Source organism: Polistes fuscatus, unplaced genomic scaffold, assembly GCF_010416935.1.
Source record: "Polistes fuscatus isolate 324 unplaced genomic scaffold, CU_Pfus_HIC Scaffold2, whole genome shotgun sequence".
Taxonomy (NCBI): Eukaryota; Metazoa; Arthropoda; class Insecta; order Hymenoptera; family Vespidae; genus Polistes; species Polistes fuscatus.
In genome coordinates, this window is record NW_025113096.1 from 10,880,142 (window position 1) to 10,903,266 (window position 23,125).

Genomic DNA, 23,125 nt, shown 5'->3' on the forward strand with positions numbered 1-23,125 from the left:
CGGTGGTGGTGGTGGTGGTGGTGTTGGCTTCTATTGCGCGTACCCAACGACCAATTTAATTAGCCTTTGAGAGTAGAATAGCATCGTCGTCGTTGTCGTCGTCGTCGTCAAGCCTGTGATCCGACGATGATAACCTCAAGGAGATACGAAAACGCAGACTCCGACAATAATCTGGATCAAGAATTTATAACAATTGCGAATCGACGACGACGACGACGACGACGACGACGATGGTGGTGGCGGTGGCGTACGAACGACGCGTACAGTGCACACGGGCTTGATGTGCTCATACGTAACGTTTTCCATCGGTGTCAGGCTCGTGACCTAATTCTGCCCTTGTACCGACTCGAACGTGGTTCAAATTAATCCCTGTGCAATAACGAAATGTCAAGGAGTTTGCTGGAGTTGGAATCAGTGACGTTCTCTCGACTTGCTAGACAATAACATCGTTGTATATTGCACTTAAGATCAACCATCCACCCACCCTTTCCCCCTGCCTTTTTGGTGATGACCCGAGCCGCAGGTGGCGCTTAAGGTATTCCTCTTTTTCTCTTCCACTTCTCCTCTCGACTCTTTATCGATAGACATATATCGATAACATTTTTTGATCGAGATTCAGATCATCCGCGTGTAAATTGTGAAGAGGGAGAGAGAGAGTTCTCGAATTTTTTCAAAGAAAAAATTTCCAATTGTTCGATGTATATGTATATATACTATATGTGTTACTTACCAGTTCTAAAGTTTACGACGATATCTATGAGGAATATCGTGTCGGAAAGGCAGTTGAAGGCTATCCACCTAGTGCTTAGGTCGTCATTGAAAAAACTAATGGCAACTGGCAGAATTATCAAATTAGCAACCAAAAGGAGGAGCATGCAGAGGTCCCAGTAAAATCTGAAATCAAAGTTAAGTATCGAGATGTCAGCGTTATTTCATTTCCTTCATTTCTCGCTTATCTTCAACGAGCTAGCCAACTTTGGATTAAGTCTCGAAGAGAAGAAGAAGAAGAAGAAGAAGAAGTAGAAGAAGTAGAAGAAGGAAGTTATATAGAAAGAAGGCCGCGATCGTGTTGAGCAAAAAAGAAAAGAATTTCTCTCGGTCTTTCTTCCTCTTTTCTCCTTCTCTAGTGATAAAAGCCAATTTCTGAAAGTTCAGCTTTAATCAGTTCGATTCTGGTCCTACCGACAGCATTGGCCCACTTTTCCAACTAATAACGTTGCTACATCGGCATCGATATGAGTAGGTATATGTATGTATTCGTGGCGTGCTTGTTAGAATTTCGATACACCCATACATACATACATTACTGCCACTCGCATGTAATATTCACAAACGAACAATGTTTTTCGGTTATAATGTGTCATTCGAAACCTATTTGCCTATTTATTACAATTTGGATACTAAAGACCCCGTATATATTTATATACGTAATGATTTAATAATTACATTTAAAATCAACACAAAGAGAGTAGTAATAGTAGTAGTTGAAGGAGGAGTGGGAGTGGGAACAGGAGGAGGAGGAGGAGGAGGAGGAGGGTGGTGCCTTTATGAAACACATCGAGAGGGGTAAGGCGAGAGTTCGTGGAAGGCTTTCGTGCACTTGGGGAGTACTCGAAACTTTAAGTTCTCTCTCTCTCTCTCTCACTTTATTTCTTTTTTCTCTCTTACTAAGTAACTACGTTAAAAATCATCCATCAACATGGTAGAACGAGGAGGAAAAAAAGATAGAACAGGTGAAGAATAGAAGGAAAATTATTCTCATCGTATTTGAATGCGAACACGCTCGTTTTCATATCGTCGTATAAACTGACCTAAAAGCATGAAAAGATGACGGCTTAACAGTAGAACGATACCTTACTTGAAATTTATGAGCCTTCTCTAACGAGCACGCTTTCCTGGCTGCTGTGACTACGACCCTTCCGGGAATTTCTCACAATTTATCAGCTTCAAAGCCTTCACAAATATGTTTTTTTCTCGTTCCGTGTCACATCTTTACTTTCGTTTTTCTTCTCTATGAGAGCTCGTTCGCCTCTTATTTTTATCCTCTCATTAAGCCTCGCGCATCACTTCGACGTAATAAAGGAAAAACGAAAAGAAGAAAAAAAACACCTCCCCCTCCCCCCTACCCCCTCCTACCCCCTCTCCATGCCCTCCCCTATCGTCGCGCTAATATCGTATTTTTGCTTTGCCCCATTATAAGCCATAAATTTGTGCAGGTGTATATAAATCTCATCGACATTGAATAGAGAAAAGTTGATGAATTTTTTTAGAATGCACTTTACCGAATGAGAGAATTCATACGCCCACTTAGATAGATATATCTACATAGATACGGTATATCCTGATAGTATATGTGTACAACGGAAGCAGATTATTTTAAGGAATGCCTCTTCTATTCTCGAAGGTCTTTTAAAGGGAGATATTATTCGTAAGACGAACGCTAAATTCTATTCCTGTTCCTTTCATTATCAACGTGGATTAAAGTGGAGAGCATAAGTTCAATTTACGATCCTAACGCTTTTGTATCTGTTTCAATAATGTTCTCTCGAGAGACCAAAGAGGAGAAGATTAGTCCTCGTGTTAACGACTATCAAGCGTACGAACAAGTCTGCTTACCTACCTATTCACGTATGCGCATGTAAGTGCACGCACGACAAAGAAGATTCGCAGGTAAATTCGTAGATAAATTTATTCGTATGCGACGCTTCGTACACATATGTCATTAGATCGATTAGCGCAAAGGATCATCATGAAACAGTGGCCAACGTAAACTCGACTACATACACGTGTACGTACTCGGAACAATACGCGGGGTCGTCTATTGTCTGACAGAGGATGCTGACATAACTAGAAGCACGACCATTAATTTTATAGACTCAACACGCGTGCTCGCTCTCTTTCTTTGTACGTGACGAGCAAAATTCGTCCTATGTCTCTGGTAAACCACCGAAATTTTTTTCTTAACTTTACTTTTCAACGTTTTTGTTATGATTACTCGACGCTACGCGCTAACTTTTTATTTTTTTTTTATTTTTTAATAAAATAGAGTGAAAAAAAAATATATATATATTTGAAAAATGAGTAAGATATTTGTAGGAGAGGAATCATCTGCAGTATCTTTGCGTGTCGCTCGTGTCCTGTTAGACTCTTCTATTATCGGATTATGAGGGTAATCCGATTAAATGGAAAAGACATTTAATCGGATATAATAGTAGGTATATATATATATATATATATATATACTATTGAGAGAAGAGAAGGAGAAAGGCGCTAAAGAATAAGAGAAGAAGAATAAGAAAAGAAAATCGCGTTTCATCTATCTATAATATTTGACGTGACGGCGGCTCTGCTGGAACGGTGTCGCGGTTGGCCTAGTATCAGCTGTAAGAATGATCTCAGAATAATCATCTGATTAAGCCAGAGGCTAGTGTGTCAGTGCGGACACGTTGCTGAGTCGGTGTACGTGCTCGTTCAAATACTCGTGAGCTGTGTGTAAATACACACCTATTGTAACATCGTCGATACTTCCCCTTGTCGGATGATCCCTTGGTAAGTTAGCATACATTATGAATCAAACTCGATTCAATCCTCTCAAAGAATCGAATTTCTTTATATTTCAAGAAGACAAATACGATAAACATTAGAGCTTGCTAAACATTGCGGATAATATAATACAATTTTCAAAAGTATTTGCATATATCTTGAAAACGATAAGAATATAGGAGACGACATATATGCTTTATACGATTCTTGCATAAACGTGTGCATGTATTACGCGTGCATCATGTACTTGCGTATTCCCTAGGGTCAATTAAGACATCTCCGAGTTATTCTGCAATATCCGACAATGCTGCGCAGCCATATTAGGTACTTCTACCAATGTTAACCGAATGTTAGTTTGTTTCACTTGCTTACACGTGGTGGTGGTGGTATGCTATCTTTGTCTATTTGATACTAATCTAATTCGAAAGAATCTAAAGAGATATTGATTAATTAAAAAAATGGTAACAACAAAATATGAATTGCGTTTAATGAATATAATAGATGTTCGGAAAGTGGAAATGATGGAGAGAGAGAGAGAGAGAGAGAGAGAGAGAAAAGAAGAGAATATCGAAATGACTTTTCTTTATCAATTATTTCCTCTAATAGGAAGCGTACCGTTCCTCTCTCGTGGTTTTGCCATAACGAAAACTGGAAGTGAATTTAACGAGGCACAATAACGAGCCATTTCGATCGAACTTCTCGTTAGGCCTTACGAGCAAACGTAGAAAATCCTATCTCTTTTTCTTTCTTTTGTAAGTTTTTGCGTTACGTGAAAATAATCGTGCTTTTTTTTATTGTTTCCTCGTCGTATCCTTTCTGCTATATGACGTTCGTTCCTTAGCAAACTGACTCTGGCTTGTTGGTTGGCAAGTTAGCTATTCTCCATCCGTATAAAATTTCCTATTTTATTGGAAGAAAATGAAAGAAAAGAAAATGGAAAGAAAAGAATGAAAGTTAGGTTCAACGGAAAGAGAAAAATAGTTTGATCGTTCGCTGTCGACGCTTTTCCCGATCGAGAACTTTGCATCCAATCATAGCGATCACGTGAACGGCTATTACATAAGAGGACTAAACGGGCTCTGCGCACGGGTTCGCGCAGCAGTAGGAAACCATAGTTTAAATTTGCAAACTACCTAATGATAGGGCAGACCCGAACAAGGCCTCTGCAATTTTCAACTGCCGCTGCTCGATTCTCTCGCTGACATCCAAGATTCGTCCAAAGATAATAACCATAGACACACTTTTTCTAACCATCGATCATAAATATTATCCTTTTATTCGCGTTGTCTTGGTCGTCATCGTTGTTTCGATATTTTACGCGAAAGAAATAGGCGTATACGAAGAATATATGATTTTTCATTTTTATCTAATTCAATTATATCTAATTTATCGAACGAAATTGTAATAATTTTGACAAGTTTAATGCGGTTATCGATAAATGTATGAGTTATATAAAACGGCAATTGCGTACGCGTCTCTTTTATTTCCTCCAACTAATTTATTCAGTCCGGAGGTATTGCCTTACAAACAGGAGAGATTCCAACTATTTAAAACGGAATAATCCACATTGGAGAATATTATACGGATAGACTTAAGTGGATTCAATTCTACGATGCTATTTAATACAGCTTCAAAACTTCCATGCGTCAGACGCCTTTAAATACAACATGTCCGTAACAGTAGAACGGAAGACGTTAACGACAGAAAAATTAACGTGACTGCGATGTCAATGTTGAATATACACACTGGCGATCGTTGACTATTTTAATAGTATGCCTTTGAAAAAAAAGAAAAATAAGATTTATTATCATACATGTCAACGGATTATTCTTCAAAGAAAAAAAAATAAATCGAAAAATGCGAAAGCGAGAGAGAGAGAGAGCGAGATAAAGCATTAGATAAAATATTCAGAAACAAAAAGATAAACGATGGTAAGGGATGATCGTCGTAGATTACAAAACGATCCTTGTTGAATAATAGAAAGAGTCAGAGGAATATTTTAGCATAAACGTCAAGTTGATGCGATAGGATAGAATAGGAGTGGGTAGGAAAGGATAGGATAGGAGGAAAGAGAAAAGACTCCAAGGTGGATCTTTATTCGCGGTAGCCGTATATATAGTGTTGTTGACACACGCCGCTTAATGTAGTTCAATCGAGTAAAGCCGCAAACCTGAAGCGATACGATCGATCCCCGAGTAAGTTTCCGAGCTTGTTTCTCTCATCTGATAGAGTTGCTGGTAAAGCGCGTTGTTGCTGCTTCTGCGCTCGCGTTCCTCCTCCTCCTCCTCCTCCTCCACCTCCTCCTCGCGCTCCTGCTCGCACTCGCACAAACACACAACTTGTGAACGAGGCACATTGTCGTTGGCCGCGCTTTTGCATAATGATTCACGGTTAAACGTTATTTCGATAGAGAACGTAGATGAACATCGATGAACGCTCGTTCGTTCGTCGTGAACCACCAAAACCAGCCGGATTTTCTCTTGGCTCGTTACGTGTTTCACTGTTAAACCGAGTACGTACGACTTAATGATCGAATAACACCATCATCGCTTACTGAATTTTCCTATATCAATTTGACAAATATGTATTCGGATAAATTATAGGGAACGAGAGCCAATGTTCAATTTAAAGTTGTACCCTTTATCGTTAGATCACGCGACACGGTCGTTTACGGTCTCGCAAATACAACGAGGACTTATGTACTCTGGATATTACTGAATATAAGCATGAATCTTGTTCAAAGATAAAAGCAAATAAAATATATCGAGTAAGTGAGTACGAAAAAGAGAGGAAGAGAGGTGCGGCTACTTTCTAAACTGGTCTTGATCGGAGTCACGCATACGGAGGTTGTATTCTCCTTCGTGACCGTGACTTCCTCAAACGCAAGGTCGACCTCAACGAAATAACCTTCAGGAAATAAGTTTCCTTTTTCTGGTTCCGAAAAAGGAGGAGTCTCTCTTTCGATTTGCGGATTTGAATGATTCGTCTCGTGTTTCTAATCTAGAGAGGAAGAAAAAAATAGAGAGAGAGGGAGAGAGAGAAGGATTGCCTATAAACTTCGTACATTTCGGTGTTATATATTTACCTACATATTTATAATACAACGGTGAATAAAATTGTGACTCCCAAAGCTACTCCGTACGGCTCCCGAGACAATATTGGCTCTTTTATTACTATTTTTCCAAAACTTTTTTATTACTAATATAAAGTAGAATTATAAATAGAAATATTAATATGAAGCAAAAGAATTTTCTTAATTAACACCTGCCGTATACAATGAAACCAAATATTCATTCCAGGTTATCACGCATATTTCGCTTTTATAAATGAAATCTTTAACACATTAGATTAATTTTAACTAGTTTTCAGTTGTATTTTGTATTATTTATAAGTATAATTTAAAAATACAATTTTTCCTACGTCTCTAGAGCATTCAATAATGTATTTAACTTCTATATTAGTATTATTGGAAAAGTTTCTCATTCCTGACATAATAAATCAGAAATTTGATTACTAATATATAGCAAGACGAAGCAGAGATTCTTCCTTTCTCCATCTCTCTCTCTCTCTCAGAATCTTTCATTATCAATGCACGTAAATGTAACCCGCGTTGAGTGGACGAACAAGTATCGAAGGAGTTCTCGTATTGGTGACTTGGCAATGTCTACGCTCGATCTCACTAGGCCATGGCCGCCCAGTACTGCACGAGGAGAACCACGAGAGACGAAAATATTTTATTAGCTCGAAATGAACGGACCTCCTGCCGCCCTTTTTCATTTTCTCTAACGACTAAGGAAGTTGCTGTACGTTGAAACTAACATCATTCATTTCCGTTTAGTTCTTTCCTTCCTTTTCTCTTCCCCCCTGTTGCTTACGCATGTTTGCTATCATTAGATTCGAGAAGTAAACTTAAATCGTTTTATTTTTATCACATCATCTCATCCCTCTCTTTCCTCTTATTGGCCGCGTTGTTCCCTTTAAAACAAAAACTTATTTCCACGCTGTTTGCGCTCTCACATGCATAATGCTTTTCATATTCCAAACTAGGGGGAGGATAATTAAAAATTCTAAAGCTACCTTTACCGTCACCGTCAATTACAGGGTTAACCTAGGTTAGTACTTCTTTTCTCCAAAGGTTGCTTTCTTTTCTATTGTGAAAAAAAAGAAAAAAACACGAAAATAGAAGAACGCTCGCGGTATTTATATTTTTTACGACAAAAAATCAAGAAAGAAAGAAAGGAAGGAAGAAAGAAAAATGCATATGCGTGTGAGGGGAAAAAAATGGAAGAAGGAAAGATTTTATACAAAAATATGGACTAGGGCTTTCTTTACGAATTCTAAGCTTTCATAAATCTAGCCTTGATTCACCGGCATGAATCGTCGTAGGATGTTCGAGTCGTGTAATAAATGATGCATGAAAAGGGACGATACGGAAGGCTCATTTCGAGGAGCGTCGATACTTTGAAGAAAAAGATTGAACAACCGAAAGGAGGGTGAGGCTCTGAGAAGAACGAGAGAATGAAATATTTCCATAGAACATCTTAGCCCTGTATATCTAAGTACCCGTATAGAGTATAATACATATATACGGTACAATACTCGCTATATAGATAAGATATAGTATTCATTGAATCGATATTCTTCCTCTCTTTTTCTAACACATTGTCAAGATATTAAGTTGACCGTTATTGAAGTACTTACTTGCTTAGGTACAAAAAACTAACGTAAGAGGAAGTTGAAAGAAACGAAATAAAGAGAGAGAGAGAGAGGGAGAGGGAGAGAGAGGAGGTCGCATTTGCTTCCCCGTAGGTGACGTATACGTTGAGAGAACGTAGGTTAATTCGTTTCTTCCGGAGACAAAGTCGATTGTTCCATTGACACGATACTTTTTTTAATGGTTCCAAGTCGCGAGAGACTAGTTTTGCTCTACGTCTGGTTGCAGTCGCCTTGAATTCTTCCTATTATCGGTTTCCTTTTTTGTCAGTTTGCCTTTTTACACTCGGTCGAGTGTAATTAACTCAAGCGTGTCGACGTATGTAGTCTACGAACATACAACTTGCGGATGACACCGCGCGAAGAGACACGTTACAATGAGACACCGAAAGAGGAGGAGGAAGATGAATTTAACCGGGGACGGGGGCGCAATTAAGATGACTTAATTAATTAATTCGTCTCTATTCTTGCGTTAATTCTTAACGACCCTGACCCCACGCCTACTACGACCAAGAAGAAGACGCGCTTGTACGTATTTTTTTCTTTTTTTTTTTCTTCTTTTACATCTTCACACTTGCCCCCTTTTTATGTTTCTTCCTCTTTTTCGTCTTCTTCTTCCTTTTCGTCTCGCACCTCATTCGTCCTTCCGTCTTTTTTCTCTCTCTCTCGTTTCTTTTCATTTCTATCTTTTTACCTATCGTGAAATATCTGCCTTCTCTTTTTCTTTCTGTCTATCCATCTTTGAATCTTTTTAAGTAAGGATAAAATGACGTGGTTTTATTCGGCTTTAGTACAAAGCAAAGCAAAGGAAGGACTTGTGCGGTGTCGCGTTAATGAATACAACACGATACGTTTAACACTAGATTTACGGACTGAGCCAATTTGACTCATTACAAAAATTTGTTTACCGTATATATATAATTTAAATATTAATTTTTAATAACATATGTGTTGGTTTTTAGTTACTTAACGAAATATACGTAAATATTAATTCCTCCCCTTTACTCAATCCTTCATTCAAATAATGTTTATAAGTCATTAGAAAAATAATGAACGAAATATCCGTAAATCTTAATTATTCTCAAGTATAACGTATTTATGTATGTATGTGTAATAAGTATACAGATAGCATCGTGCAATATGTGTGTCTCTTAGAAGATCAACGATTACAAGAAATCCGTATCTGAAATCAGGCAGATGCCTTTCGGTCCAAAGATTATGATTTTCAACTAAATCTCGTCAGATATAGAATTTATCTGGGGTATAAATTATTTTAATAACGCAAGCACGGGAATTTTCGCGATAAGCGTGCCACGAAACTCTGCCGCAACTATTTTCAGTTGGATGCTTTAAACAACTGACATCTGGTCTTCTTAGAGATCAAGGGTCACTTTTATATGTCGAATCGCTTGGCACTAATATATCTTTTGCTTCCTGGTAGGATAAAAATAGTTATCAACACATCCATGGGATTTCCACAAAAACACCCACGTATAACGTGTTGGTTATTTTATATTTCCTAAGTGCTTATATTTTGATTTGCAACCGAGGAAAGAATAATCCATTTTCGGCGAAAATCATAAATACACGAGCTTCTTAAAAACTCTTTCACGTTAATAGCAAAGAACGTAAGTACTTAAACTATTTTCCCTCTCGCATTAATAAAACTTTATTGCACAAAGTACCTAAACGTGAATAGGTTAAACGTCACGAGGGAAACAAAATTCTCGTTCGCAGATGTGCTTCTAATATCATAAAGAGTTTCGTTAGTTCTGCCTACGGAAAGATACGAGTATCATCAACGCATTCGAATAAAAGTTTCAGTTTCATCTGCTACGAGGCCATAGGAAAAGCCTCCTCCTCCTCCTCCTCCTCCTTCTATTCTCAAGCAAGAATACCTTGATGTTCGATACCGTAGATACTCGCGTACTTAGGCAAGTATGAAGCTGGGATCGTTCGCGTTGTCGGTAATTAGCCAAGATTCCGAATGGAAACGCTGAGCAATTTCAACCAATTAGAAGGACAAACGCGCATCGGCCCAGGTTTATACTGTTTCATGCATTATGGAATGGCGTTGCATCGGCCGACACGGAGCTAATTCCGGTCGTTTGATAATACGAGCAGTGCTTTCCCAAATAACGATACGAATTCGAGCATACACTCCGAAATGTCTCTAATAAATAATACCAGCTTTCTATGCATGTATGCGTGTATCCGTGTAAATACCTGTGTCAGGAAAAGGGACTACCATCGAGAGGATCGTTCCTTATTACTGGTTTTCGAGGAGTAAAATTTCTCTTCATTTTTCTACCTGAACTAACTTCGTTTCCCCGGTGGAAACTAGAAACCGGACTTTTTTCATCGACGCATACCAGCTCTAGACTAGAATTAAACTTTCGAACAAATAAATATGGAGACATTTTCTGATCAAAGTTCAAACTTTAATTGACTTATCCTGCGTATTCGTAAAGCGATTTCAATTCGTATTCGTAATTAGATTGATTATAACACACGTGAGAGGGAGAATTTCAAAAGGATTCTACTACGCGTTACGCGTTGCCATTGTGCAATTTCGCACTTACATACCTGCGTATTAAAAAACCATCGACGTATTATGCAACGCGAAAACGATTGGAGAGAAAAAAGCGAAGGATTACAAGGATGAGGAATATATTTACGGATAAGATTTTGCTTCGTCAATGATATTTCGTATTTAAACGAACGTACCCGGTATTACGTTAATCGATCCTATGCTTTTTTTTTTGTCACAGATTCACGAAGAAGAAGATACATACATATACATACATTTATACATATGTAAGTATCTGTCGAAAATGATGAAAAGTTGTTACACGTATATATGTATAAAATCGATCGGGTAGTTAAATAAAATAATAGATCTCACCGGAAACTGGAGCAAGGATGGATGACCCAGTGACCCGCCGCCTTTTGCCTGATCCTTTCCTTCATAAGTGCCTTCTTGCTGCCGAAGAGTTTCATCGCAAGCTTGTTGTCCGTCGGCTGAAAGAGGGCTTGAAGTTGATTCTTAAGGAAGCTCTGTTTAACCTCCTGGCCCGGGAGGCCCGGGCCCGGTTCCTCTTTCGGCGTCCCATAGAGGGACACATCGTCCACTCCGAAGTGGACTTTTCCGCTGCCTTTGTAATTCATCTCGTTGCCTGAGAACCAACGAACAAACAAAAAAAAAAACGATTAATAGATGTTTCTTCGATGAAATATTTTCTCGAGGTAACACTAACCGACTTACAAGGAGAAATTAATTTTTCTTTCTCGCGGGAAACAAATTCCGATTCGTAGGATTTGTTTTTACCGTTGTATAATAACGGGGCCCTTTGTCTCTTTAAAACGAAACGCCGATTATCGACGAAACTCGAAGAATCTTCCATGATATTTTCTCTCTCTTTGTACTGTTGCTATTTAAACGAAACGTACGCGTGTCGAACGAGAAGACTCGAGTAAACTGAGAATCGAAGACGTACCGAAACTCGACTGAGGAAGGCAAAGGGGACGGTAACGAACAAGAGGAGGAACGTGGCAAACGAGAAAACGAGAGAAAGAGAGAAAGAGAGAAAAAAGAAAGAGGGAGAGAGAGAGAGAGAGAGAAGCATAATCGCTGACCGGTTTCTATCGGGAACTATGCTCTCTCGCCTTCTACTTATTTATTTTGCACGTCAAACTCATGCTAATCTCAAGTTAGGGATATATTATGTCTTTTTCTTCGCCCTTGCGTGATATTCGTGATCGAAGAAAATCTTCGCGATCGGATGTACAAAGATTAGTTCGCGTGACGTTACGATGTGGTCTTCGTTTGACGACGAATGTCCAACACCGAATGAAAAAATAATATATACATATACATATGTATACTTATATTTACGTATGTAGCTCAACATTACATGTATATTGTAGTATGCTTACGTATACGTATGTATAATAAATGTGTGTATGTTCCGGAACCGGCTTCAAACGTGGTGGCATCGTTCGCATGCAATCGTATCCTCATTCCATTTGGAACTTTTATCGTTATGCTACGGTGCTCCCCCTCTTTTTCTCTCATGAGATACTTTGGAAACGATTCGTTAACTTTGTATTTAAATATAATATATTATACAGTAACCGTAGGAGAAATTTTCAATATTATTATTTTGCGAATATAAATTATACGATAGCCATTTTTTACTCTGTCAACATCTCTTCTTTAGTATCATTCCGATCGGACAATTATTCACGGATTTGCGTTTTAATCATATACTTCGATTTATGTAAATAAGATAAATATATTACTTCTACGTCCGTCGTCGAGCATTACGGAATCGAAGTAATGGAAATAGGAAAAGAGGAGAGTGAGAAAGGGAAAGAGAAGGAGAAGTTTAATATGCTCTTCTAATTATTCTACGATTTCACTAGGCGATATATCACCAGACGAAGCAATACAATAATAATATATACAATATCAATAAATATGCAACTGCGCCGATAGGTTCTTTATATTTCACGAGTTGATAATAGGCTCATTATGCGAGTTTGCCGAACGACCGATTTAAACTTTCATGCTCGCTCGAGCACGTCGATAGGTATATACCTACTCTACTATACTCTGCTCTACTCTGCTCTGCTCTACCTAATACGGTATGAATACCCATATAAGGATTGAACAAACAAAAATCACAAAAACTGTATAAATATTATAAATTATTATTAAAATCGGTATCTTAGGGAGATTGGACTGGTTAAAACATCTTATCGAACGTGTTATATAGATCTCGTTGAACGTTTCGTCCCTTTCATTGGGATTTCATCAACAACTCGATCTTTTGTTATTGTATATTGTATAAAGACTCTCATGGACAAGATAAAAACCAATGAAATTATAAATTATAATGGAAGAATTGATAATAAAGATAAAGAAAAATCAGTGTCATACCTGTATCGGCCAAGAAGTCAGTGATGAGCAGCGCCTCGTCGTCTAAAGCGGTGACGAGACTGTCTGTACAAGTGTTGGTATTCTCGATGCTAATCTTGATGCTGTCATCTTTGTTGAGTCTTGGATGATTGTTTGCGGCGGGGTTGTTACCGGCGTGGCAGTTGTTGTTGTTATTGTGGTTGTTGTTGTTATTATTATTATTGTTGTTGTTGTTGTTATTATTGTTATTGTTGTTGTTGTTGTTGTTGGCGCTTTGGCATCCGAGGTGGTGATGAGGCGAACGTACGGATTCTGTGCTGCTGGTGTGTAAACTGATCCCGGTGGTAGCTCTTCCATTTACCAATCGTAGACTCGGTGCACGTCGACCACCGACACTTCCACCGCCGCCACCACCTCCCCCTCCTCCTCCTCCACCTCCTCCTCCTCCTCCACCCCCTCCGCCACCACCGGTAGTGCTACTCACAGAACGGCCACCGACTCCACCCCCACCACCGCCACCACCTTCGCCCTCCCTGTAACGCATAATCAATGACCATGTAAATAATTAATAGATTCTAGTCTAATTACTTATCTGGGGAAGAACATCGGTAAAGGAAAAATATCTTTCAATATTAATTAATCGTTGACGTTAATGACGCATGCCTTACAAACTATCGTAAATATTCCACGATCTTATTGAGAATGATATTTTTGACAAAGCGTGCACAAAATAATTCTTTTCCTTCTTATTTTTTCTTTCCCTTACCTCCGCTCCTCCCCCTTCAACCTCCTTACAGCAAATATGCGCGTTCATTAAATCAACTTGACCTAGTGTAATTGTCAAATTTTCCAAGTACCTTCTGTGCTTCTCTTTCTTTTATTGTTTATTTTTTTTTTTTCCCCTATGTGTACGTTTCAGCACTCTTTACATTTCCTACACGACCTACGCATTTGCATAATGATAATACATCCGTATGAATGAGATGCCCCTCTTCGGAGCACGTTAGAAATTTCTTTAGATTCGTTTGACACGAACGAAAGACAGTTTTGATAGAAAAGGATAGAAGGAAGAAAGAAAGAGAAATGAAAAGGGGAAAAATACGCAACAACAAGAAAACGGGGATGAAGAAGAAGAATAAAAGAGAAGAAGATAATAGAAAAAGAGAAGAAGGCAAAAAGTAGGAGATATGTGTGTGTGTGTGTGTGAGAAAGAGAGAGAAAGAGAGAATTGGTGGCAGCTTCTTCGGAAACACTCTGCCACTTCATGACGTGCGGAGTAAAAAGTCGCGTGTGGGAGTAGGACACTAAGACAGATACACATATTTTGATATATAAGTGCACATGTGCATGCACAGACGACAGGATAATATACATTTAAGTGGCTCGATGATATACAGTTGGTAGAACGTGTCATCGTGAAAATAAGGGCTCAATTCACGTTGGCTCTTTCTCTCTCTCTCTCTCTCTCTGTCTCTTTTTCTCGGTTCAAAGTGAAATACATCAAAGTGACCACTGAATAAATTTCGAACGAATAAACAATTTTCAGGCACCCTGGTAAACGGAAATGTAACGCGTTCTTTATTCGTTTACGTAGAGTATCTTACAATTAGGTAAAAGAAAGAAACGGAGAAAAGGGTAAAGAAAAGATCGATGAAAGATACGTAAGTACTCAGGCATGAATCTACAACTGGAACTGTTCGCACACACAATTGCAACACACATATCGGACTATTGTATATAAATGAAAATAGTGTGTATCCAAACGTAGATAGATATGCATGTGTGCATGTAAGTACAAGGAATAACCTCTAGCCGGTACTAGAATCTATTTTAAGAAGCTTCCCTCCACCCTGGTGGGTGACGCGCGCTCGTCCAGAAGCAGAAAGCATATCCGCGAGTCTTTCCTCGAGTGGCTTAGCCCTCGAAAAACGACGAGCGAGCGAGCTAGGAAAAAAGGTGTCAAGGTTCGCTTTCGATTGCTAACTTTTCAATTTGTCGAAGAAGAGAATGGTGTTAGAGTAGGTTCGACTGGTAAAGGTCCGCCGATGCCGCCACGGCTTTTACCGAGGTCGCGACTCGAGGAAAAGAGAACGGGAGAGGAGGTAGCGTGCAAGGGCAGAAACAAGCTGGAGTCTGCCCTTCCTTGGAATTCGAGAACACGGATCGAATGATAACTCACTTGTGCCGATCCCTTAATTACTCGCTTCTCTTTCAAATCAACTATTTAATCTTACAGGGAAATAAACAACTAAATATGATTTGATTTCTCGAACAATCCTACCCTTTTGGTGGGAAACAATTTTCGGAATAACTACGGGCAATCTATTTCGGCTAATAAACTTTCTTATTTGTGTATATTCTTTTTTCTTTTTCTTATTCAGATAATAAAACTTAGATCTTAAGTTGTATTTATTTCCGCCTTTTTTCATTTCCTATATTGCTCTTTCTCTCTCTCTCTCTCTCACGCGTTCTCTTTTTTTCTCTTTCTATTTATTTTTCTGTTTACGTGGAGCTTTAATCGACGCGTCAAATTTCTGGTTCGTTTATAACCCTCTCTCGGTAGTTAGATGCAACGAGCCTATAATCGTATATCGTCGCTTTTCATTTCCAAAAAGGAATGAGAAAAAAAGCGAACGTGTCACATGACGCAGCGTTAGAGAATTAAATCAGTCTCGCGCGGTAATGTCGAATCTAAAAAACGAGACAACCGAATGAAAATTAGGTTTATCGAGATTGATATGAGGACGAAAAAAATGAGGGGGGGTGAAAAAGGAAGAAAAAAAGAAAGAAGAATCCTGTCAAGAGGAGGATTGATTCGTTGACCCGAAAGAAGAAGGGTTCATAGAAGAGTTCAAAGAAACGGGGAAAAAGATTCCTAATGACGAATGCGGTAAGACCGGTTTCTCGTGCAAATAAGGAAATAATAAACTACGCACCTTCGGCTCACATTTATCCGCCTTGACGAATTTACAATGAATTTTTATCGATTATTCCATCCTGGCTATCCTTCATCTAATCTGTCAGATTGAAATTACAAGTAGTATAATCTTCGCGCGTCTCCTATCTGTTACGTAATTACTCTATTTAATAAATATTTCATAAACTCTCGGTGGTTTATGCTCTCTTATGAAATATGATACTGCGTCTATTTCACGCGAAAGGTAATACGTAAGAGTAATGCGAATTTATTGAATACGCTTGAAATTGAAAGGAAAAAGAAAAAAAAGAGAGAAAAAAACGTAGGATTTTCAAAGTGAACACATACACACAGACACGCGCACACACATAAAAAAAATAAAAGAGGCAAGAGAAAAAAGCGTTAACTGCAACAAAAAAAAAACATAATAAAACAGAGTGGAATCAAAATGAAGGAAACGACGAATGGAATTCGTAATTCGCGTTTAATAACTCGACGACTTATGAATCGAATAAACACATTGTAAATAATGGTCGACTCCAAAGAACAATAAATTGCAACTTACGGACGGATAATCACGCGAGCGACGAAGCATTTAATCTCTCGTTACGTTTACATCGATGACGCAGCTGTATTATTTATATTTCATCAGGTACCAAATAATAACCTCATGCAATATTGTCAAGTTACTAATGATCGAGCTGCTGGCTATCATTTGTTAATTAATTAACCATGACTGTAACGACTTAAGAATCGCGTTGAAGATTTTACCGAGAAAAAAAGGTACGTTTAAACAAGGATGTTTCGCGAGTTTATGAAAATGATCTCAAATAAGAATCTGAATAACGCGAAAAGAATCTCGATGGGACAGAGATGAGTTAATCGATAAATCAAGGAGAAATATTGTTTTATTCGCAAAAATCGTGATTACACAAAATAATGTTCGATTAGAACAAACAAGACGGGAAAGAATAAAAATGAGCGAATAATTGTTAGAACGACGACGACGACGACGACGATGAAGACGACGACGAGCGATGGCTTATTGAAATGCAGCAATTCGTTTAAATTAGTTCTGGTTCGGTGGCTCGCGTAGAACGACTACGTTTCTCTCTTTTCCTCCCTCTCCCATATTCGACATCAAATTGGACCGAACGTCGATCGATTAACGTCGTCTTCATCGATAAACATTAATCATCATGCTGATCCGTCAACGTTCGTCAGAAAAAGGCGTTAAACTTTTTACCGAAGATGAACACGAGTAACAACGCGTACATACCAGCATTCCTATTATTGTTTTTATTTCTCTCTCTCTCCCGTGTGTACAAAAAAATCAACGAAGAAGATTCAATTTGTTTCTTACATTAGAATGGGTTATTAAATACATATACAAGCGAGACCGTGCATTAATTATACGTCAAATCGCACGTTTTAATCTTAAACAAAGAAACGGATTCAATGGAAAAACCATAATGCACTTTTCCAACATCCCTACCACTCCGCATACTTGCGTTATTCTTGCGTTCTTAAGAAATTACGTATGCAATTTTACGTGTGCGCGCGCGCGCGCATTTTATGCGTTTGTACGCGTAAACTCTCGTTATATTATACATATACCTATAATATTCAGAGAAATAAGTTGGAAGATCGTGCGTTTCGAGTTCTTCCGGCCAAGTTATCGTGAATTTTAATTGACACCGTTTGCCGAGAGAATCCAATAAAAATGAGCTAACACGTATAATTCAATACATCGTAAAGGCAGCGTATGCGTGAATGCGCACACGCGTTCGCGTTCACGCTCCTTTCTTAAATTTGTCGATTAAATACTCGACAACGATGACGATGACGACGACGACGACGACGACGACGACGACGACGAGCGAAATTCTTCGCATCTGCGTTTAACCTTTGAGAAAAATGATGCCTATTTGACGAAAGTCGTCATTTAAATATTTTTAAATTCTTTTTCTATTCTTATAACATCGCGGAACTATTTCGACTAATTCTCATTCTAAAAGAGTACCTTTTTCCCTACTTTCGACCCTGAATGTAGGAAATGACACGTGGGTGTCCTCTCTCTCTCTCTCTCTCTCCTTCTATCTCTCTTTCTCTCTTTCTTTCTTTATTTCTCTCTCTCTCTCTCTCTCTCTGTCCATCTAAATGTATTATTTATATGTATGTGTCCATGTATATACACGTAGATACGTGCTGATGGTACCTGAGCACGCGGAATACGTGTTTGTTCCAATGTCAGCACGTCAATTAAAAATGAACGCCTGCTTAGAGTACAGCCTTATTAAATCCGCCCCACTCTTCTTCTCTTTTCCTTTCTCCCTCTATTCCTTTTACTTTTTCTCTCTTCCTCCTCCTCCTGCTCCTCCTCGACCATAACTTTCCTACCTAAATACAAATACATCTCAAAGTTACATTATTATTCTCTCGTTCCGTATTTGTTTTATTTTTATAACATCGTTCCACGACAAACTCGACTTTAGGACAATCATTCTATTGCCAACAGTTTCTGATATAAACTGGCTCGTTAACGAAAACTAAAAAGAGAACAATGTTCCTGAAACTAGGAAGAGAGAGAGAGAGAGAGAGAACACCGGTTGCAGTTCCGTCTTCTAACTTTTATCTTATCGTCTTTTGTACTGTGCAATGCCACTTGCAGAAACGTACCACATTTACCGTCTTTACGATCAATATTTAATTAAAGATTTAAAATAGCCTTAAGTAAATATTTGTTCCACTTTAGAAAATTAGAAATTCTATTCGTTACAAATCTTACTTGGTTAGTCCGTTTTTTTTTGCGAGCTAAGTGATTATACTAATACGAAAAAGAAAACAAAAATAATATAAACTATCAAAAACGTATATAGAAATGTGTGATATGTGCCCATAATTATATGAAAGTGGTCTAAGTCAAAATTAAAAAAAAAAGAATAAGTTTATTAGTTATTTCTCAGCACATTATTTTCAAGTAAATTAATTCAACGTAATTTTCATGATATTGTCAAAAATGAACCGTTAGATAATATTTGTTATTTCCAATATTATATAGAATTCATTTAACGTTCAATCATTTAACGTCATCATTTAAATATCTCGAAACAAGAAATATATGACTTAAACCACTTTCATAATTATGGGCACATATATGGCACGGGGTGCCGTAATTGGATATCTATCAGAATAAGAACAATTCTACTCATTTGACACATTACTTTTTCATTCATGATATATCGATTAATTCTGTACAAATAAGTACGTACCAGCCGTTTGTATCCATATTGGTTTGCAATTTTAAATATGTACATGCGTAATCGTTTACAGGATATGACCAAAGTTTTACAACATTTTCTATACATTCACACACATATATATATAGTTGAAATCCGCTGAACTTGTGAACAATGGCTTAAGCGCTAACGACTCTTCCGAGTTAAACGATTTATTTACCAGGCCAATACAACGCGTTCATTTAATTGTTACGATTCGAGCTATATTGTTAAAATAAATAAAAGAAATAACAAAAAAAAAAAAGAAAAAAATAGTTAAAAGTACCGACCAAAGGCGTTGTTGAATTTTCATTTCTCGAGGATGGAAATAAAACGTTCTCTCTCTCTCTTCTTCTTCCTCTTCTTTTTCTTCTTCTTCTTCTTCTTCTTCTCGTGTTTTTTTTCGTTCTCTCTATCCCTTTTTCCCTGGTAAAAGGTTCGAACCTTAATAAAGTGGGCATGTATCTAGTCCATCGAGAGTTGGTCGCGCGCGCGAACAGCAGAAACTTTAATTAATGAATTATTCACGAGGCGAAAGTATACAAGGAAGAAGAGCGCTGAATAAGTATTGAAATAAATCAAACGACGTCTGTCCCTTGTAAAACCGAGGTCATCATCGACTATGATTCGACGATGAGAATTCCGAGAATGCTTTTTGAAAAATACCAACGAGTATCTGTCTCTCAACGAATATAAGCAATCTGTTATGTTCTTTCAGTGCTCTAAAAAAATCTCTTTTCGACACCTTCGATAAACCTTACCAACAATATTTGTATAATACCGACATATACACATACATTTGTATATAAATATTTACACGAGAGCTTTACTATATGTTCGTTCGTTGGCATAACCGTTCGCATAAATTCTACACTGGGATGTATCAATTTCTATATATTCGCTTGAGTTTGTTACTTTCCTACTTTTGATAATATATTCTTGTTTTCTTTACTTTTTGTTTTTTTTTTTTTATATCTTCACCGCGAACGTCGTTAGAGGAAACCAATAAGGAAAGCGTATCTATTGTTCTCGAGGATTTCCAAAGAAACCTGCATAACGCGTGTACTCGTCGTCGTCGTTTAGGGAATTTCCATTTCATTTGACGGAATATAAAAAGAAAAAGTCGAAATTTTAAATATAAGAATAATATATGAAAAATGCAAATCATTCGTGATTCGACAGCCAAGCAAGCTAATGAGATCTGTCGTACGACTGTAATGTGATTCATAGGATATCGAACGATATCGCGTATCGGTGTCAAAATGGAAAGATTAATTATGAGAATGATTTAACGATTTCTTTCAACGTTTCGTTGATTTTATTCCGTATTTTCTCAACTTACACCCATTCTATTTATAGTTTCCAACTAAAAGTATTGATACGAATTTCACATTTCGTCTAGAACATTCTTCGTAACCTTATAAAAAATTACGATTCTCCATTTAATTTGGTTTTTTTTTTTTTTTATAAGCGTACTTAAAAAACGCGCTTCGATCGTTATTTTCTCTTTTTTATTGTATACTTTATTAACAAAAGTTGAAAAAGATTTTTTTTTTTTTTTACAAATTTACAGAGAATGTAATTTGAGCCAATACTTTTCATTAAACGCGGTATTTCTAATTTTTGTATTGTTTTATAGGAAGGAAGAAGAAAAAAGATGGGTGCTGTGGTTAGAGAGATGGCAGTGATAGGATCGTAAAACACATTGCAAAACCATGAAAAATTGAGCTTGTAAGAAGAGACGCGTGCGCGAAACCATCCGCGTGGGTAGCATAACTTTACACGATACGACGGTTAAAAGCATTATTCAGAATGGCCGCTGACTGGTAGGTAACCCTTATGAAAGAATCGGCTAAGCTAACACGAAGGGGTCAACAATGGATATATTATCTTTTTAGTCTCGCAATTAACTGGAATTCTAAAGTCGGAGCGAGAACGTTGATGAGAAATTACGAGTAATCGAATAGAAGACTTTTTTCAAAAGTGACACGGAAACGAGAATACGCAGAAATGAAAATATTTATTTTTCTTTTTCGTTTTTTTTTCTCGCTTGTTTTTCTTAGTCCTCGTTTAGCCGACAACAATTGCTGCCTTTTGTTGATGAAGAATGTCATTTATAAGAGAGAAAACAAAAAGAAAAATGAAGAAATAAGCGGTCGTACCCTTTACGCTCGAGAACAAATCGGTCGAACGCTCGTATGTATCAGCCAATTAGTTTTAACGATCAAGGTTTCGTTGTATTTCACTCGACGAACGTTCGTCGAGTGTTACCAATCGTCCAATCACGTGTGAATCACGTCCGAAGCCTGTGCATTTGAGTAGAATGCCATTATGTCCGTTCGCGTATAATTTCTCTATCGTACCTTAGAATATGTCTTTTCCCTTGGAATAATCGAGCCACTTTTTGTATCTTTTAATTCATGCAACACCGAGCGAACAATTTCTTTAGTTTTGACCGCGCTAACGGGACACCCATGGCGCATCCTCTACGATTCAACGACATATGCTCATCTTTTATTAGAAAAATGACAATCGACGTGGCAACCCGATATTTTCTACCGTACAATTCGCTATTTCTTTACGATTAAAATAACACGTTGCACGGATATCAATTTTCTAATTCTTCGCGCACCAAATTAACCTGTCGAAAACGTCGGTCAACGAAACGATAATAATACGATTAAAATTGCAAATAAAAATAAATTGGGAAAATAAACGAGCCTCACTTAGTCGATCGATGAATTTACGAAGAACAACGAGAGAAGAAAAGGATCCTCGATGTTCCAATTAAAGCAGGGGCATCCAAATGGTAGTATCTCTTGAGAGTTGAATAAAATTGGGTGGTCCTGATTAAAAAATATCCAGGAGCAGCAAAGGAGGACGATTGTCGTCGGGTCCGATGGAAGTGTCTCCACTGGTCGCGTTCGAAGATAAATCAAACACAGTTCGTGAAAAATCAAACGTTATCGAATTGGTCGCGACGAACACTTTCGAAATGAAAGAAATTGAAAACGAAATGTGTTTTCAATTTCTAAGAGAAGGAAGGATGCACGTGCGTCAGTTTAAATGCCGGCTAATAGGCCGTCTTGGATCCGTGTACTTATAAAAGCGGATGTGTGTACAAAGCGGAGGTGATCTCTCGGAGGCGAAACGGAATCGCACGCGCACTGAGGGACCGACGGACGGTCGAGAGACTGACTCTTGCGGCTGTGGCAGGCAGCAGCTGAGAGCGTCGAGAAGCGCAGGAGGAGAGCTAGATCGACTCGGAGGAAAGGAGTGAGAGAGAGAGAGAGAGAGAGAAACACACACACAACAGAACCAGAGAAAGAGAGAGAGAGAGAGAAAGAACGCGCAGGAGCAGGGAAACGCGCGCTGCTCGAGCGCAGCTTAGGATTCGAGCGCAACTTCGAGCGCCGGCCGGTTGGTTGGTTGGTTGGTTGGTTGGTTAAAAAGAAAGGACAGCCTATATCTGTGTAAGTATGATGTGTGATACGTAAATATATGTATGACTGCTTGCTGCTGTTGCTACTGTTAAGTTCTGTTGTGTCGTTGGACAGAAGGACGAGAATAAAATAAAGAGATAAGGTCGAAAGAGAAACAGAAAGACAGGCAAACAGACAGACAGACACGACGGATCCCTCGTTCTTTGCAGAGAGACGTGCTTCCGCGCGAATGCGAGAGGAACGGATTCGTTCGCACGAACAAGGAGAGTGAACCGTCGACGATGAAGAGGAGAGAGAGAGAGGGTGGCTG

The 23,125-nt window shown here is 38.3% G+C and overlaps 1 protein-coding gene and 1 long non-coding RNA gene across 17 annotated transcripts in view; both read right to left on the reverse strand.

The window, feature by feature from the left end:
- The window catches only part of LOC122516234 (potassium/sodium hyperpolarization-activated cyclic nucleotide-gated channel 3), a 66,646-nt gene that overhangs the window by 21,321 nt on the left and 22,200 nt on the right, over window positions 1-23,125 (reverse strand). For all 15 annotated transcript variants that reach the window (XR_006303513.1, XR_006303514.1, XM_043633893.1 and 12 more), the window contains 3 exons: window positions 13,199-13,710; window positions 11,162-11,432; window positions 731-894 (listed from right to left, as the gene is read on the reverse strand). Coding sequence is in view for 13 of the 15 variants with exons in the window: in XM_043633893.1 (XP_043489828.1) it covers window positions 731-894; window positions 11,162-11,432; window positions 13,199-13,710 (947 nt within the window). In the remaining 2 variants the exon portion in view is untranslated. The remainder of the gene's footprint in view (window positions 1-730; window positions 895-11,161; window positions 11,433-13,198; window positions 13,711-23,125) is intronic.
- On the reverse strand, window positions 13,864-22,813 carry LOC122516235. Of its 2 annotated transcripts, XR_006303515.1 has the most exons (3): window positions 22,099-22,813; window positions 16,114-16,194; window positions 13,864-14,120 (listed from the first exon to the last, which is right to left on the reverse strand). It is a non-coding gene; the product is annotated as an uncharacterized LOC122516235 (long non-coding RNA). The 2 variants fall into 2 exon arrangements; XR_006303516.1 differs by lacking the exons at window positions 13,864-14,120; window positions 16,114-16,194 and adding an exon at window positions 18,230-18,494.